This window comes from Erithacus rubecula (genome assembly GCF_903797595.1).
Source record: "Erithacus rubecula genome assembly, chromosome: 4".
NCBI classification, from domain to species: domain Eukaryota; kingdom Metazoa; phylum Chordata; class Aves; order Passeriformes; family Muscicapidae; genus Erithacus; species Erithacus rubecula.
The window spans coordinates 8,713,271-8,732,371 of NC_136686.1; the positions used below are offsets into that span (position 1 = coordinate 8,713,271).

Here is a 19,101-nt window from a genome sequence, read left to right on the forward strand (position 1 = left end):
CATGACACTTTTGAGTGAAGGTGTAATTACCTATATTGACAGTGGTGTGTGTCATAGCAGATTCTGATAAAACTTTAATAAATAAACCATTAATATAATTTTCAGACAAGTACAGAGTTTTCTGGAAACCCTAATTTTTCAAGATGCATTCAGTAAAAAAAAGAGAACCTAAATAACTTATCCTTGCTTCATCCAAAGGGAGAATTCTGAATATCATGGAAAAAAACAGGCAACTGACTAGAAATTTTTGCTGTTACTTAGAGTTCTAGTTCTGCAATTATAACAATAAAAACCTGAAATAGTTAAAATAGTAAATTGTTAGTTTGGAAGAGTATTTTGGGGCTTGGGGATTCCCCCCCCCCCCCCCCCTTTTTAGGGCCCTGGGTTTGTAGCTCTACCAAAGCAAACAAGGTAATTCAAGAAAAAAGTCCATTTTGCTTGTCCTTACCCATATTTTCTATGCCAGAAAAACATGGGGGAGGCATTTTTTCCTCTCCCAACTAGGAAAATACTGATTGTTCACTGTAAACATTTTATTATATAGATGAAGTACTACTAGTATACACAACTGTAATCCCAGTAATGTCCAGCTTAGAGCCAGATCCAGGCTTCTGTTCTGCTGAGTTCAGCAGTAGATTGAAGGCTTGAAAACATATTTTAGTGTTTTGCAGAAATGAAACCAAAATAAGAGATCTTTGCTCCTAAACTAAGGCATGAAATCCCACTTTTAGGATGAGATGGCAACACAAGGAGACACTCGGGAGAATAGACAAGAAAAATGAGAAGACAGAAAATAATGGACATCAAAAGTACACACAAAGTTAGTTTTGTTTTGTTTTTAAACAAGCCACAAGTCAGTGCTTGTTTTTGTTATTCATATTTGCTATTTCTACTGCAGCTGTGCCCAGAAGTCCCATCAGGATATCCCACGCTCAGTCCCTGCTTTTAAATCTTGATGCAATCAGACACTTGACTATCCCAAAGCTTCATGTATGAGGAGATCACTCTAAATTTTCTCTCTTATCTAAGTCATATAAACAATAAGCCACACACTTGGCAAAACTCACCCAATTCAGACTGTAACAACACAAGGCAAGTTTCTGTTAACTCTTTCTTCACTGGCACCCACTTTGATGCAATCTCCTTGAATTTGGGATAAAAGACCCAAAGCTGCAACACAAGACTGATGCACCACTGAGACACCCCAACTTTACTTCAATGAAAACAAATGAAAGTTTACAGTAACTGAATATATATAGGGCTGAAAATCAGTCTAATGATAATTTTCAATTGAGTGAATAAAGCATGCCTTGATTTTAAAAATATTTAGCGAGACTAGCAACCCTTTCCCTTTGCCAACTCCAGATCAAGCAAAAATCAGGCAAGCACAGCAGGCTCTGAACAACCACCTCCACAGTCCAGAGTTCAGCAGTGAATCATCCCTGTTCCCAGAATTAATAGAGTTTCCCTCTGCAGAGTCAGACCAGCTCATTCTGGAAGTCTGGCTGCAGACAGTTTGTGCTGTTCAGAGTCACACCATCGCTCACATTTAACTCTGAATGGAAGAGCTGTTTCATTTCAAGAAGCAAAATGAATTTACAACACTATTATTACTCTTGCTTCCAGCTCCCTTAAAAGAAAACAAAAGGCCTAGTAAAAGCGCTCAGAAAATGACCAAAGCCCAATTTCCAGGCTTGGGTCTCTTAGCACAATTCAGGCATTTTGATTTGTGTATGCAATGACACAAGTCAGAACTTCACAGTTTTTTAAAGCAATCTCCCTAATGTATTTGGCAGTTCTTATGGGTCTGGTCAATGCAGTAAAAACAGCAGGTTGGATTTGCCAGAGTAAACTGCAGTCAAAGATGACCTCCAGACAACTTTTAAGCTGTGTGATCCTCCAGAGGATGGATTTTAGGATCAACAGTGGGACACTTAGAAGATCAAAAGCTCCAGATTGTGAATATCAGGACACACCCCTGCGTCACAAATGGGAGCTCTCTCAGAAGCCCAAAGGATCAGAGTACTTCCCCTCCTTTTCCCCAGTATTTCAACAACTGTGTTTATCCATGTACTAGCCAGGGATCAGGTTTTGAGAGGGAAGTAAAAACAGAAGTTTAAAGATTCTGCCCCACTATCTTTAGGATTTTGCTGTGTTGACAACAAAGCGTGTTTCTTTTCAGGGTGTCCCAATCAACCCATACACAGGATCTTCTGATAAAACTGGCCTTCATCATTCACAGTCTGCTGCCAGAAGAAGAAAAAATACTGGTAAGGAAGACCAGAGATCGATTTAGGAAAACAGAAAAGCTTTCTGTAAGAAAAAAGATGAAAGAAACAGCTGAGGATATAATGGAATAAAATCAGACACAACGGATAAAACATGAGTTAACTTTACACTGTGTTAAATGACTAAATAGTTGATTCTGCTCTTCAGGTGCTGATTGATGGCTCCACTGCCAATCCACTCCAGAAAAAGATGAGCCTGTGTCCTTAACTACGATTTGCAGGCCCTCAGCCAGAGGTTGCCTGAGGTCAGCTGTCCTCATCCAGCCCCAATTCCAAGCAGAGAACCCACACCCACAGATGAGCTGTGGTACATGAGCAGCTCCGCGGTGTCCAGAGCAGTTCTGAAGTGCAACAGCCCAAAAAGGAATTGTGCCAACTCACACACATCAAGAGCCAAGTCCCAGGCTCCAGCAAAATGACAAACATTGTTTAAAAACGTGTTTGCTGAAGGCCTTGTTGGTGAACGGGTCACTTGGCAAAACTCTGAACACAAGGCATGCTGTGCAGCTGCCTAAAAGCTCAGCTCTCCTGTGTGCCTGAGCAAAACCAGGATCCAGGAGGAATCAGCAGCTTACAAAGGATGCCCAACAGGACTTCTCTAATGACGCTGCTCCATGGCCTTGCTGCCAGCAAAAGCTGCTGGGAAATGGCTCTGATTTCTGCTACTGATGTAAAACCCTCAAACCTGCATAGGAGAGCTTTTCTCTTCAACATTCTTTGTTCTTTTCCCATCCCTCTTTGAAAATACCATGCTGAACTCCTCTATCCCTCTCATGCACACTCTCCCACTTCCTTGACTTTTTCCTTTAGCAGTAGTGGTGATGCTGGAAGTTTTCTCCTGGCAAGAAGACCTGGAAAGGCACAACTTTCTGGATGGAGAGATCTCCGATTGGCATAAAAGTTAATTTTGCAGATTAGAGAATCTAAAGTTTCCCTTTAGTCACATGAAAAAATTCTAACATTAGAATACCACTTCCATTTCCAACTTGACACACAAAGCTGAGTTGAGATGCAATCACATGGGGAAAGAGGTGGATGAGAGCAGAACCAATAAAACAATTACTTCTTGGGTTTGGTTGTTTGCAAACCCAGAAACTGTCTAGCTTGCTTAGGCTCCAAGGCTGGAATGAGACAGTTTTCCAGATTTAGCAGAGTAATTAACTGCATTTTCATTTCTGTACCAAACACTTTTCTCTGTGCTTAAATCGCTATCATCTGAAGTTGAAATACTGTCAGGGAATCAAACTCAGACATGTAATCATCCAGAACAACACCAGAAATGCCACAGAATTAAAAGGACAACTAGTGAACTACTTATTTGGGCCCATTACCTCTTTGAAATCTACCCTTCACAAGATAACTCGACCAGAGCTAAATGAAGGTACCAAGTGAAATTCTACTGATTCCAGGAATGGGCTTTGGCTGCAAACCAAAAAGTACGCAGGCATAAAAGCAAATTCAAGCAATGTTATGAAGATCCTTTAAAGCTGTGACTCAACTGCAATCTTAGTTTGCTATCTCCCTTATGAGATTCCCTCTTTCTTCTGCATGACACCCTTACACATTAAAGAAAAAATATTGTGAAGTTACAGGCTGTAAGTGTCCCAAAATATCACTGTTTGTGGAGCACTAAAAATGCATTTCATTTTACAGATGGCTGCAAATGCAGTTTAACTGCAACCTCTACACTGTTACTGGCAAGAGAAAATCTTAATGTTTTTTTAATTGCATCATTCTCAAGGTACTGTCTGCTCATTTGCTTCAAGGGATGAACTTTTATTTTGCCATTTATCAGCTGGCAGAATCTTCACTGCAGAATCTTCACTAACACAGAAATCCCTTGGGATACTACCCACCACTAAATAAAACACAAATGGCTAGCTTGAAAGAGAGTGCCCTTATGCATTTGTGTGCATTTTTGTCTGTACAAATGTGTATGTGTTAATTGGGCTGCAGAGCACAGTTTTGTGCGGGCTGCATAAGAAACTTGTCCATAACATTGCTTGGACAAAATGAGGTGTCTGACCATCATAGTTCTCAGACAGCAGCATACTATTAACCACAATGTCTTTTCAGATTTAGCAGAGTAACTGAGTATTATTATTTAAACATGTGCACGTCTCTTGTTAGATATTTTACATAAAACTGAGTAAATTCTCCTTTGTTTCCAGCTTTTCAAAAACTTTACTGCATGAGCAGCACATGCATTAGCATACAATTGGCTATAGGGATTTTTCCAGAATGCTTCTATTTGAGGCTTTATATTCTCTCCTGGAGGTGTTGCTGTTTAGATCACGATCTACTTTACATCATGAAGTGATTTTAAGGGGAAAAAACCCACACAAATAAAAAACCCCTTCTGAAATCTGATGATTTCTTGTGATTCCAGTCCAGGCCACAGAAAAGTTGCATGAAACCAAGAAGTAAAGATAAAAGTGAGGGGCAGCTTTTACAGATTGCTCTGCAGGTGGTAGATACATGTGTAGAATGACATGAAGACAGAAACCATTAACCCCCTTGCTGTTGCAGCTGAGCTAGTAGGCACAGAGTAAGCTGAGCTGCACAAAAAGATCTTGCTACAAGGCAATTTTTCTGTACACAAACCTTGCAAGGATCAAGACTGCTGAGCTGGCAGCTGCTGCCAGGCAGGTGGCCCTGGTTGATGCTGGAATACCCTGATTCATGATTTCTCTTTCCAGTGGAAGATGAGGAAACTGTGTCAGGTTTTGACACCAAAACATTCTTCTTCACAGAATTATGAACACACTTGAAATGAACTGAGAAGCATCTTTGCTTTCAATGACTTACCAATTGCAGAGTAATCCACCTTGTTTCTACAGTTTCATAGCATACTGTGTTCCTGTTTTTCATTTAGAATTTTTTAGCATTTAAACATTCTTAATTCCTTTGTTATTTACTGCGTACCTTTGTACATGTGGAGGAAACTGAAAACTGCAGTCTATTTTTAAAAAGAGTTTACTTTACTACTGTGACTACCTGCAGGAGCACAAGGACTGAAGACAGTTTGCAAAGATGGAGCATTACACTGTGACCTCTCCTTGACAGTGATAAAACTGAGGTTTGAATTCTGCACCATCTGGCAGAGCTTGTGACCTAGAGACAAAAGGCATCCCCAAGGCTTGTCTGGGTTTCAGCAGCATTGCTTCTTTTAATAAAAGACAACTTATCACGCCATTAGGTCATAATTTTTCTTAGAACTTCCAGTACTGCAAGTTCTGTATTTAAGGGTCAAGATCAACAGAACCATGCTGATAACACTACAGAACTGCATCTTTAAGTGATCAGAGAGTGATATTTCAGGGAGAGAGTCATGCAGGAGTACAAAGAGAAGCTGTGTAATATAAGGGACACAACTTCTTGAAGTCTGAAATGCCTTTGGGAAGAGTGTAGAGCACAAGTCTTAGGAGGAGTGGCTCAGAGAGCTGGGGTTGTTTAACTTGGAGAAAAGAAGGCTCAGTGGATACCTCATGGCTCTCTACAACTACCTGAAAGGAGATTTGAAGAAAGTAGGGGCCAGTCTCTTCTCCCAGGTAACAAGTGATAGAACGGAAAGGAAATGGTCTCAAGTTGTGTCAGGAAAGGATTAGACTGGATATCGGGAAAAATTTTTCACCAAAAGGGTTATCAAGCATTGAAACAGGCTGGGAGTGGTTGAGTCACCATTTCTGGAGGTATTTAAAAGATGTGAAGATGTGATGCTTAAGGACATGGCTTAGTGGTGGACATAGTAGTGCTGGGTTAACAGCTGGACTCTACAATCATAAGAGTTTTTTCTCAAGATAACTGATTCAATGACTCTATGATTCTACAACTCATTTGTTTGAAGCAGACAGAAATAATATTATTTCAGTCTTGACCTTGAACACTTTGAGGGATGGTACATGTACAGAATCAGAGAACCAGTTAGGTTGGAAAAGATCATCAAGTCCAACCCATGACCTAACACCACTGTGTTCCACCAACCTAAAACCTCATTAACCCTGAGCCAAGTTCAGGCCCCTCTACAGTGGTGACAGCAGATTCCAAGGATGATGCTCCAGGTGGAGTGGCACTGCACTGGTTTGGCATGGAGAGTTTTTATTGCATATGGTGATGAGAGAGGGGGCAAAGACAAAGACAGTCACAGGAGGAGGGGGAAGATAAATCTGGAATGATTTGCTGAAATGTACAGGGTCTTGCTGGATGTTTGCTGATAAACACAGCACACTTCATGAGGAAATACTGAAGAGACAAAGGTGTCTGATAGCACTGCCCATCCCAATGTGCAGCTCCAGACAAAGCTTTGCAGGGAAGAGGAAGTCTGTCTGTAGCATCCACTGTAACTAGAAGGGTTAACTGCGGTTGGACGACAGGAAAAAACAGCAGCATTTTACAGGCACACCTAATTCCCCATTTTCAGCAGGCTCATTCATAGCCTCCCCATTTTCTCTCTGAATCATCGAGACAATAACAGCCTTTTCCACTCCCCACTTGGTCTGATCTTTCTAATTAGGAACACTGAACAAATGTATCTGAGAAACATCCTGGCAGCAGCAAGTGGCCTTGGTTCACTGCATGCAGGGCATGGAAAATGCTCTGCTCTCCCAGGGACAACAGGAAAGTGACAACCAGTGACTCAGCATTAGCCCAGTAACTGCTCTCCAGGGAATCCAAAACAACCCTCCAAGCATTCCTGCCTATTTCTGTACACAGAGGGATCAGATAGCAAAAAATACTCCTTGAAACAATTCCCTACATCTGATAAAGACACATCTCTAATTAACTAACAATTATACAGCCCTGGCAAGCTCTGCCTCATGATCCACATCTCTGGACACATCCAGGCAGCAGCCAATACTGAAATCCAGGGTTTTTTGTATAACAGCTGTGCTCTGTGCAAGGCAGACATGGCATTTCATTAAGCACAGGGTAACAGCTTGATTCCCTTAGGAACTTGCTGCTGGAAAATAGAACATCTCCTTTCATGAATAGGCAAGGTCATCATGCTTGTTTTGGATTTGATGCTGAGATAATTGAGTATCTGTTCATTATACATCGAATACTAATGCACTAAGTCACCTGCATGTAAAACTTATTTTACTAGACCTAAGGAAAGCAGCCTTGTATTAAATTTCAATGCCTGTTCAGCTACAGAATGCAGTCAAAGTACTGATTAATGCCCAATCTATTTTCTGTATTTCACTTTCCATGTTGGATTCAGAAGTTGAAAAATTTCAAGTAACCAACTGTTGAAAAGCATAAACTAAATTATTTTGACTGTTCACACTGTTTCACCCTTTTGTAACCCACAGCTGCTCTTCTATTTAACAGGAGTCATCTTCCAGCATATTCACATGTTCACACTGTGAACATGATAGGACACAAATGTGACACTTCAGTGTTCAAACTCCTGTAGATATAATGATAAAAGCCACACAAATTTCACAGAGATTATGAAAAGAGATCAAAATTCTAGGCAAGCTCTTTCAAAATATTTCCAAGTACTACCAAAAACCAGGAGTCCTCAGAAGACCTTACCTGAAGAATCTAAACATTATGCAACTAATTCTAACCAATCTGCTTCACTTTGATCTTATTTCCTCTCAAATAGTCATTTTATCTCTTTGCTTAGAATATTGAGAAGTTGGCAAGCTGTATTTCTCTGTTCCTTTGGTTCCTGGAATACTTCCTTTCCAGGTGTGCAAACAAGAAAATCCAGAGGATAATACTAGATCAAAGCTAAATGCCAAAGAGGAAGGAGTTACTTGCAAAGTGGAAGTGTCATGGGTCAGTAGGGAAGATTATATAGGGTAGGATATGCAAGAAGAAATAAAGTATGTTTTCCTAAATCTAGATACAAATATTAAATCATTTGTGTGGAAAAAGAAACATTATTCACTAGAGTTTAGAAATTATAAAGATACATGTAAATAATACACATAAATAAGAGAAAGGATTTTATTCTTAGGTTTCCTGTGCTTACTCCAACATATCTCATCAGAGATTATGATCAGAAATTTCAATTGCTGCCTAAAGATCTGGAACAAAGTTTCACTTCATTTTTATTCATTATATGTCTCAGGGATTTCTCAAACTGGAGTATGCAAACCACAACTGCAAATGAAAGGACAGTCTCTAGATTGTGATCAACTAGAAAAAGATCTGCAAAAATGTTAAGAATAATGTTTCCTGCCTTCATGTCATTGAATTAACATCTAGTGGCATTAACAGTTTCATTTCTAGGAAAAAAAAAATCTGCAAAGGTGTCAACATTTGTACATGGCAAACACCTTAGAGTAGGGTTTCTGCCTTAGGCAAGGATTTTTGAGTAATTTTTAAATGATCAGCATCAGGAAAGACACCTTCTTCCTTGGAAGGTGGACCAGGAGGACCTGGATGACTTGTGAAGATTTTTTTCCTCCCAAGGCTGCAGCAGCCTAACTTAGAGCTCCGCCTTCTCCTTTTGTTCATTTGAAACATATTGGAGCAGGCTGCCAAAGGTTCAAGGAGAGGTTATCAGGTCCTGTTTGCTGTTGGCATGTCTAAAACTGCTGACACATGCCAGGAAGAAAAATGGGTACATCTAATACCTGCTGCAGCAATAAGACAGCTACTAGGGAACCTCACCTAGACCTAACAACACCTCCAAGCTGTGGCTGTGATGCCCAACTGAAGAGATAAGCCAGTATTTATATAGTAGTATTTATACATAAAATGCAAACAGAGCTTACAGAAGTCTTGGTGTATGCTTAGGTTTATCATTTCCTCAAGTGTTTTAAAACACAAAAGGCAAAAACACACCACATTTGGGATTGTGTTGACTGGTGATAAAAAACATTAACCACTGTGATGAAAGCTGAGGGTGGACTTGGCAGTGTGAGGTTAAGGGATGGACTCAAAGACCTTGAGGGTCTTTTCCAACCTAAATCATTCTATGTCAGACCAGCAAAAAGCAACCAATGTGATTGTTTCCTTTTCGTATCACTCACAAATCTTCCTGAATATGAAAACAATCTAACCTCTGTTAAAAACACACCAAAACCAAACAAACTCTGTTCTTGGACATACATAAGATTTTCCTAGCTTAATGCCTCAAAACATTAAAAGGAAAAAAAGCATGTTTTCTGACAGACCTACTTGTCTCTAAGTCACCTACTTTACCTCTAACTTCTGCAGAAGGAAGAGATTCTTCCAGTCAAGTCGTGTTGAAACTTTTAGACCAATACTCCATAAAGGTATGTTAACATTTCTCAGATTAATTCCAAGTAATTTCTTGCCTGCTAGGGCCAGATCTGTCCCCTCCTCTCATTTCACATCAGCTATGTACAAATTCACATGAGCTTGAACTCTGGCATTTATCATAGCTGGAGGAGTCTGAGCAAGTTCACAACTTCACCACTGGCTTAAGATCCAGAGGATCTTGAGAATCCTGGGAGCCTCAGGCCAAGTCAGTGTCTCCTTAAAAATGTTTACATTAAATACAGCAAAGGGCTTTGACATTCTCCTTGTCACTGGAGATTTCGTCACTGGGATGGCAAACTAAACAGGATCAAGACACATGGGTGGAGGTGATGAAAAAAGGGAGATAAAAAGATTACATTGCTACAGTGTAAAATGCTGTGGCACCCATCAGACACTTACGGGTTTGCTCATGTACAATTCTTTTGGCTGTTTGTCTTAGACACAGCAAAAATACACAGCTGTTAGAGCAGAAGTCAGCATTTTGTTCTTTATGAACTGAGTAAAACAGAAGCCCTTTGCTCCACCCAGCTAAATGGATTTCAGATTATATTCCAGAATGAAACATATGAACTTACCTTACATTTCAACATGTTGGCCACTCTCTCTTGCATTGACTGTCCAGCCTTTGGCCTGACAAGAATATAAACTGCTTTCACTTCAGGGCTGGAGCGCAGGAGTTTTTCCACCAGCACTTTGCCCATGAAACCTGTAGCTCCTGTGATAAGCACGGTCTTTCCATTGTAATAAGCTGAGACTGAAGACATGGTGCTTTCTTGTTCTGTCCCTTCCTGCAGCAGGTACCTGAGAAGATGCAGAAATAAAGCTTTAAAGGCTTTTGGGATAACCTTTTTAGCCACCTACTTCAACTGAAATTAGTTCAGTCAATGGCAATTTTTAAAATTATTTTTTCTTAAAAAGTCTTTATTGTGAAAATAAGCCACAAATATCTAAGAAGCTTAAAACAATCAAGGTCAGCCTTATCCTCCATGTGATACCACATCTGCACACAGAGGTCAAACACAGCTCTTGCTGTCCAAGGCTCCCAGCAGGAGATGCTCACTGCAGTGCTGAACAGTGTTTATTTGCTACTGTGAAGTGGAAGCAATGAAGATATGCAGCTATCCCTACAAGACAAAGGAGAAAGAGATTTCCTCACAAACACTGCTGTGTTTTCCACTTCAATTCCACTGTGCCCATGGCATTTCTTGTCAGCCATCACTCATCAACATGCTGTGTCTTTTCCTGTTGCCTTGGCTTGGAATAACACCATGAAGAAAGCTCTTCCTTATAGTAGATACAGTGCAGTGACACTGCTCTGCACAACTGCAATACCACGTGCAGGTCACCACCCCCTATGAGCTGTTATAGCCAGAATTCATCCCAGTTCACTCTAAGGAGTCTAGACATGATAGGCTCCCCTTTGGAGATTCACTGGCATGGACCAAGCTCCCACATGATGTGTCCCAGTTAAATATTTTAATTAGATGCAATAGTTTCAGGCCTGAATGTTCCCAGCTACCCTGACTCAAACTCTTAAGTTGATTAAATGCAAAACAAGGCCAGACTGAATCCTCTTAGAAAAGCCCCTCTTCCCTTATTAGCCTAGTGGAAGCAAAACAACGACCTTTGAAGTGGGGCAGACCACATAAAGCACAAAAACACACACTGCAAAAAAAAGGCTCATGAAAAATACCAGTAAATGTTTTGAAAAAAGCCTACTGAATTTGAAACAAAAAGAAACAAGAATAGTAGAATGCTGTCAATCATGTAGTCAAAAACCAGAATGATGATCTCCAAGTATCCCAGAAAAACTCTTCCTCCAGCAGAAGCTTCAGAGACACAAACTAGGGATTCAAGCCTGGTCCCAGTGCTGCCTGGGACCACAGTACTCAGCATCAAACAAATGAAAATCCCAAATTTCTTTATCCATGACAAATCATCAGGTGTAGAATCCAGTTTAGAAAGTGGGTCAAGAAGAATAACCTCTCAGGGACACTATTTTACAAATAATAGCTGTGGGTATTCTGGCTCAGTGAATTTGGTTATTAGCCTACTTTCAGATGTCTAGATTGTAACTTAGATGAATGCAGAAGGCTCATCTAGGCCTATTAAAAACCTGTTCTTATTAAAGAGCTGGCCACTTGGGAAGTTAAACCAACAGGTTAAAACTATTGGATAATTAACTTATTTATAACAAAATCTCACATTTTGTTCTAGTTCAAAAAAACTGACTCATACTAGAAGACAGGAACTTGAAAAGAGCCTGGAAGCATGTGAAAGGTGTGTAGGGCCAGAAGAAGGTTGTAGTGTAGCCAGATGAAGACAAAAGACCTCAGAAATTTGGCATGACACATGGCCTGCAATGCAGAAAAATGAAAGAAGTCCTTAGTCACTAGAGGCCATAACCAATCCCACTGAACAACAAGAAATAAAAAGATAAAATACAAGGACTACTTCCAGCCACTGGTACTTGCTTTGAATTCGTATCCAGAAGATAAACAGTGGTACATTTATAGAGTTTGCACCACAATCTTAGAGACTGCCAGAGGAGTTAGTCTCCTTCCCACACTTCAGGAGCAGAGAGCATTTCCATCCTGCATCACTAAGCATTGCTGCTCTGCCTTAAGAGCTGCAGACTACTGCACAAGTGACTGTGAAAGTCTTCCAAGTGTGGACATCAATTCATTATGCTGTTTCACCTGGGTTCCCTGCTTCAGTTATCTAAAAAAGGCCTAATTTCTTTTGGCCAGATGTTCAATGCCTGCTAGAATAGTTAAGTATATAAATCACACTACTTTGAAGTGTCCCTATAATTAACCATGCATCCATGTTTCATTAAGCATTTCTGACAAGGACTACATGCACATAGCTGCACATAGTTCCTCTCCATCTAGTCTGAGACCATTTTGAATGTCTGATTCCAAACAAACCCAAAAATTTCATCTCCCAAGCCATTCTGGTATGATGAAAATGGAAGTACCAAACACAGCCACTGAAAAATCAAACTTTCAAGGCAATCTCTTGTTATTCTTGATTACTGGCTTATTCTCCTAGGGTTAAAGAAAAGAAAAGAAAAATCCCATCCTTTCTCTTTTCCATAATAAAGCAGTCCAAGTTAGGCAGCCTGGACTGAGTAGGGCCAATTTCAGAGTTGGATCCAGCTGCTCAGGGCCTCATCCACAAAAAAAAACCACCACAAAAAAATGAGATGATATTTACCTTTAATTGGAACAGATTTGTGTCTTTGCACTACACTTATTTTTCTATTTTCTAAGTGAGCTTCAGAAGAAATTATAAAAATCTTGTACCCATCAGATGCAATGCTAATTATCAGGAAAGAAAATCTGAATTTGTTTAATGTACACAAACAGTGTCACGTTTTAAGATCATGACACAAAAACCAAAATGCTGGCATTTGGAATGTTCAGATAGATCTCTGAATCTCCACCGTTCAAACAAATTTAAAGAGGATTTCATTACATTCCAGGCTCAAAAGCAGATTCCAGTCTATATACAGGATTGCTAAGATATTTTCCTTTCAACTTAGTCTCAAATTTTTTATTTTGTACAACTGTCTTTGGTTTTTCCTATTTTTAAGAGTGTGATTGATTTTTCTCTGTTTTTATTGATTGTGCTTGGCCTTTGTAAAGGATGTACTGAAGAGCATATGGAGATTTTAAGGAACCAGAGGATTTCTGAGGTCAAAGGGTGTGACCCAAGTAATGCCTGCTGACCTGACACTTTGGAAGTCTACTTCAAACCAGGGAGAACTATATGCATGCCTTTTTGGCTTTTTACACTCAAATTGTTTCCTGCAGAAGGTTATACCTGGCCTTTCATTTTAAGGAATAAATAGTCAATACTGAGCACTATTTCCCAGTCAATTAAATTACAAGGGATTAAGTACCTGGTAGAACTATTTTTGAACTATGGTCAGAAGTTGCAGTGAGTACCCTTAGTGAGGTACAGAAGGATAAAGACGATTCCATAGGCTCAGGTTCTTCACTCTTCCAAATCTGACTGGAGGTGAGAAAGACACTGAATTGTGGAGAAAAGCCCACACAAGGGCTTCCTGAAGCCCACTTCAAGTGAGTGTAGGCAGGCAACTCAGATGTTTTAGGCACTAGTCAGAGCAGGAAAGTAATCGCTGATGACACCTGAATTACTGAGCACAGCATCTCTGCAGCAGCACAAATCTCTCTGATGCTGACTCATCTCCAACCAGAGCATGAAAGAAACAGGAGCCAGGCATCCCACTGAGCATCTCTGCAGACACAAGTGCACAAGCTGCTCTGACGGTACTGCTGTCTCTCACAGTCTCCTCTGCATCAAACAGAAAGGACGAGCTACAGCACTGCATTACAAACAAAGCCATGATCTTGTGCCAAAGGACAAGCAAAGGGAAAGGTAGGAATTTTAACCCTACTAACCTAACACTTCCCTCCTGCAAAGGACAACCTTTGTATCCTCAGCTGAATAGCACAGGAGAACTTTCCCTCACTGAGAGCAGGTATGATTGAGCTGAACAACTACTCCATTGACTTCATCTTCCACACATTTCAGTGATGCCAAACCTGCATCCAGACTGGAATGGTGTAATGCAGAGAGTGGTTGCTCTCAGAGCCAGAGTGATGGGAAGAGAAATGTGGACCTGAACCTGAGTGCTGCCACTGCTCACAGCATCCCCATGGACGCAGGGGGTCAAGGAAGGACAGCAAAAGGGAGGATGAGAAGTGGAGGTGGACTGGAAGAGGTGAATATTTCAGTATGATTTGGATCACTGTTCTATTCAAACAAATAAGCATTTGAAATGGCTGCTGTCCTGTTGAGGTATTTGTCTTTTCAACCCAACAGCATAAAACAAAAAAAAAAAAAATTAGTTCTGTGCAAGACCAAAGCACCATGCCTATAAATGTACCTCTAGATTAAAAAATGGTCTCTCTGGCATCTCCTTGTACTTAGATTGGTTTGATGAGCTTTTTCTTACACAACTTTATGCAGGGATGTAATTTCCATAATCAAGAGAGTTGGCTTGTTCAAATGAATCTATCAGACATCCTATTAAATGTAATGAACCAGCTTCAACCAAAATTCTGCCAAATGACAAGCAATAGTTTTTGAAACAAAGCTACACACAGCAAGAGTCCTTTAAGACAAAGTAATTCTTGGCCACTTTCTGAAAATAATTTTTTAATCTTGGGTGAAAATATCCAATCATACATAATACAGTTTTCTTTAATCAGGATTCTGGAAGAGCTATAATTAACCTGGATTATGCAGAGAAAGAAAATTTCCTCTGTTGTTTCAGAGAACTTGTATAGCTGAGGTCAGAAAAAGTAATATAAAGTAGTCACATACTATTTCTGTCTCACCAATTTGCTTCTTCAGTCTATTAATTATGAGTTTTAAATGGACTGAACACTGGGGATGCCTGAACAATACATCTTCATATAATTCTTTTCTCTTTCACATTTTGTCTGAGAATGAATTAAAGAGATTCTCCAAAGTAGGCAAGTAATTATAATACATAAAAGCAATTATTTCTAATATGTGTTTTTTTGCCTAAAAGCATTTATTGCTTGTTTAATCATCAGAAAATACACACTATGCATGCCAGAAATAGCTGAAATAGTGACTTGTTTGACATCATACTAACTTAACTCCTGGCTCCTCAGTAAAACCAGAAGGTCACTCAGCTCCCTTGATTTCATTTTTGTTGGCCAAACTCACATCCAGGGAAGTTCTACTGCAATAACCAACGTTTCAACGAGGATTAACGTGAATTAGCTTAGATCTGAGCCTTTGGATTTAAAATATTTCCTGCATTTTCAGAAATAAGCAACAGTGAACCGGAGCAGAAAATGGCTGTAGTTCAACACTGCACACCATTCGTGACAACAGCGCTGCTGACACAAACAAGCACAAAGTACCAGCAAGGAGGCACTGGAGTTACATAATGCATTTCCAAAGGTCTTTAGGCACAGAAAGATCTGTGTAGCCTATGAAGCCAGGGAGGTTTTACTGATGACAGAAAATGAAGCAAAGAGGATGATAAAATGGCTGTTCTACAGAAAAATCAAAAGTTCCTTACGGTTTGTTGAACTTCCACAGTTACCTAACAGCAAAAACAAAGATTAAACTCCTCATTTAGCTACAGAATTAAAAGGAAGGCCATAATCCACCCTTTGTACAGGCACCATAGAAGCTAATGCAGCATAAAGAAATAAAACCCTGAGATTCAAAGATGGGCACATTTACAGCCAGACTGAACTCCTGATGATAATCCTCTTTGCAAAAGAGATTTTGCTCCACGCAATTTACACCAAATATAAATGTTGTTGTTAGAAGCCTGAAGGTTAAATCACTTTTTTCCAGCTAATAACTTTCAAATCATTTTTTGTTTGCCAACAGTAGCAATTCAAATCCACAGCAGCATTCCCAAGTAGCAACATGCAAGGAGAAACTCACTGCTCCCGGAAACCCTTCATGGCTTGAAAAACCACACCAGTTTTGCAATCCATTTTAATTTATAGCAGCTAAACCTAAAGAGACAGGGAAGTGTGACAGCATAATTAAGAGCTGGAGACAATGAGCAGCGTGCACAGCTGGATCCTGCAAACTGCTGAACGCTACATGACAGGCAGACAGACACGGAAACCTCTGGGAATTGTGGCTTCTGGGCCAAAGACCTGCCCCCAGGACAGATGTGGGCAGCAACTGGAATTTCCAGATGGCTTAGGCATCACCTACACAGCTTCACAGATGTTCTGACTCTCCCAGGCAGCTCAAACTGTTTGACCACCGTGAAGAAACAGAGAAAAAAGAAGGATGCAGAAGGGCCGCTGATGCAACACAACGCAGGAGGAGCGTCTTGATTTTTTAGTGAAACCTGTTAGTCTTGCCCAGTCTCACAAATGTTTTCCCTCCAAAATTAAGGAAAACAAGCCTGTAAACATTAGGCAATGGTGTTGAGGACATACCTACGTATGTCATGTAGGATTTTAAAGAACAAATATTTCCCAGTAGCCCAAATATCAATGTATTTTATCTCAACACTATTTAATTATCCACCTGGTAAGAACAGGAGCTACCAGAGATTTCAAAGGTGCACTTTCTACAGGCTCCTTTCTGCATCACATAGTCCAGCATATGTTTCCACTCTTCCTTTTTTTAAAGCTAATTGTTGCAAAGCCATTGAGCAGGTTACAGGATCAAAGCACAGATCAGGACTAGAAAGGAATTTTTGCTTTGCCTCAGCGTAATTAATTAAATGCAGACATCCTACATCACAGCTTTTCTGCAGGCAATCCTTCCCTCCTTCCCTTTATCATTCCCCCAATTCACACTTCACAGCCATTTTCCTCTTGCTATTTCTCCTAGGATCTCTGCCACCAGCAGTCCTCTCCCAAAACCCTAAATCAAAATCCACTGCCATACCCACTGCACATCAATCACTCTGCACCACAGCATTGCACAAGTGAGGTCTCAGTGAAGTCAGGAATTAACTCTGTGTGGTAACAGGCTTGTATGGCATAATTATTTTATTTTAGACATCTCAGTTGGTAACTACTTATTAGCATCCAGCAGCTAATGCATTAACATTGTTTTTCTGTCCTTTTTGCACTACTCGTATTTGTCCCTCATCAAAAATAGCAGCACCAGCATTTATGACATTTGTCTCTTTTGTCTGTTTGTTTTTTTCTCCTGAAACGGTTGTCAAGCATTGGAATAGGCTTTCCAGGGAAGTGGTGGAACCACCAACCCTGGAGGTATTCAAAGATACAGTAGTTGTATAGTAGTGTCGTTGTGCCATTTAGGGACATGGTTAAATGGTGGACTTGGCAGTGTTAGAAACACAGAACCAAAACATGGCCTTGGAAGGGACCTTACAGATCAACTCATTCCACCCTCCTGCCATGGGCAGGGACACCTTCCACTATCCCAGGTTGCTCAGAGCCCTGGGACACTGCCAGGGATGGGGCAGCCACAGCTGCACTGGGAAACCTGTGCCAGGGCCTCAGCACCCTCACAGGGAACAATTCCTTCCCAATATCCAATCTAATCCTGCTCTCTGCCAGCCTAAGGCCATTTCCCTTGTCATCTACCCATGTGAAAAGCCCCTCTCCAGGCTTCTTATAGGCCCCCTTCACATACTGAAAAGCAGCTTTAAGGTCACTCCCGAGCCTTCTCCAGGCTGAACAATCCCAATTCCCTCAGCCTTTCCTCCCTACAGAGCTGCTCCATCCCTCTGATCCCTTGGTGTCCCTGCTCTGGCTCCAGCAGCTCCCTGTCCATCTGTGCTGGGATCCCAGGGCTGGAGGGCAGGGGGTCTCAGCAGAGCAGGGCAGAGGGGCAGAATCCCCCTTTCCCCTCCCCTGCTGCCCAGGCTGGGGGCTCAGCCCTGCACAGGGGTAGGGTCACTGCCCACTTGCACACTGCAGAGACATGCTGAGCTCTGCAACCACCAACACTGTCCAGTCTCTCTCCCTAGTGATCTTTAAGGTCTTTTTCAACCTAAATGATTTTTGTAGCTAAGCCAATTTAAGAATAATCACAATTTGAGGGTAACCAGTGGCTGAGGTGTTTGGTGGTTTCTTTCTAAGCCCCACTTTTGGAAAAGTCCAACTAGTACAGCTGCTCTGAAGAACAGAGGCTGCAGGATTGCTACCTCCCCAGCAATTTCCATATTTCAGCACTCATGGAAAACTATCCCATAGTGGCCCCAAAAAGGAATGGGTGCCTAAAAACCACCTACACTGTAACAAATGGAAATGAAGTGGTGATTGACAGCAGCAGTGCAAATGCTTTTGTGATTACAGCAACCACATTCTTCACAAAGGCACTGTCATGACATAAAAAAGAATGGTCTTCGCTCAAGACTTAGAGTCAACAGCAATATTCATCCAAGTAAATCAATATCACTGATCATTCTCTAGAGAGTAAATTTATGCCATGGAATGATGGAGAGAGTGCCTTCCTGAAAATGCTTTCCTGCTTTCTACTGTCACTCCATCTAGCACTCCTGTCAGGTAAATAACAAAGTACAATGCTCTAAAGTTTTAATGAAATAAAATAAAACTGAATGTCTGTGCTTTCCTAAGAAAACTTAAAAAAAACCAAAACAACCAAAAAAACCTTGCAGAAAATAACAAAAGAAGAAACTGAGGACAATGTACAGGAACATGGTCAAAATTATGACCCTCCTCATGACCATGCTTTAAAAGCCAAACAATTACCTAAGCCATGCTATCTTTCTATTTTCACAACTTTTCTCCCACAGCTATGTCCAGTGAAGATGAAATAGAAAACAGAAGTAGCTTAGTACTCCTGTGCAGATTTATCATTAGAAATGTGTATTTTTGTTTGTATTAACCTTCAAAACAAATGCAAAATAATTAATCATTTGCTAATAACAAGCTGAAAGAAAACAGAACAGCTCTAAGGATTCAACCACAGATACATGTATTTACCATTCCTAGTTTCTGATGGCCACAGAGTCCCCCTATTCAGTCTGTCTGGATTTCTGAGCATAAAGGCTTTCACTGCAACCTTTTCTTTAGGAATATGTCTG

The 19,101-nt window shown here is 40.6% G+C and overlaps 1 protein-coding gene across 3 annotated transcripts in view; it reads right to left on the reverse strand.

The window, feature by feature from the left end:
• Positions 1 to 19,101, reverse strand: part of FAR2 (fatty acyl-CoA reductase 2) — a 120,124-nt gene that overhangs the window by 51,045 nt on the left and 49,978 nt on the right. For all 3 annotated transcript variants that reach the window (XM_079303790.1, XM_079303789.1, XM_079303791.1), the window contains one exon: positions 10,106 to 10,331. In XM_079303790.1, the coding sequence (XP_079159916.1) occupies positions 10,106 to 10,294 (189 nt within the window). In that variant the 5' untranslated portion in view covers positions 10,295 to 10,331. The remainder of the gene's footprint in view (positions 1 to 10,105; positions 10,332 to 19,101) is intronic.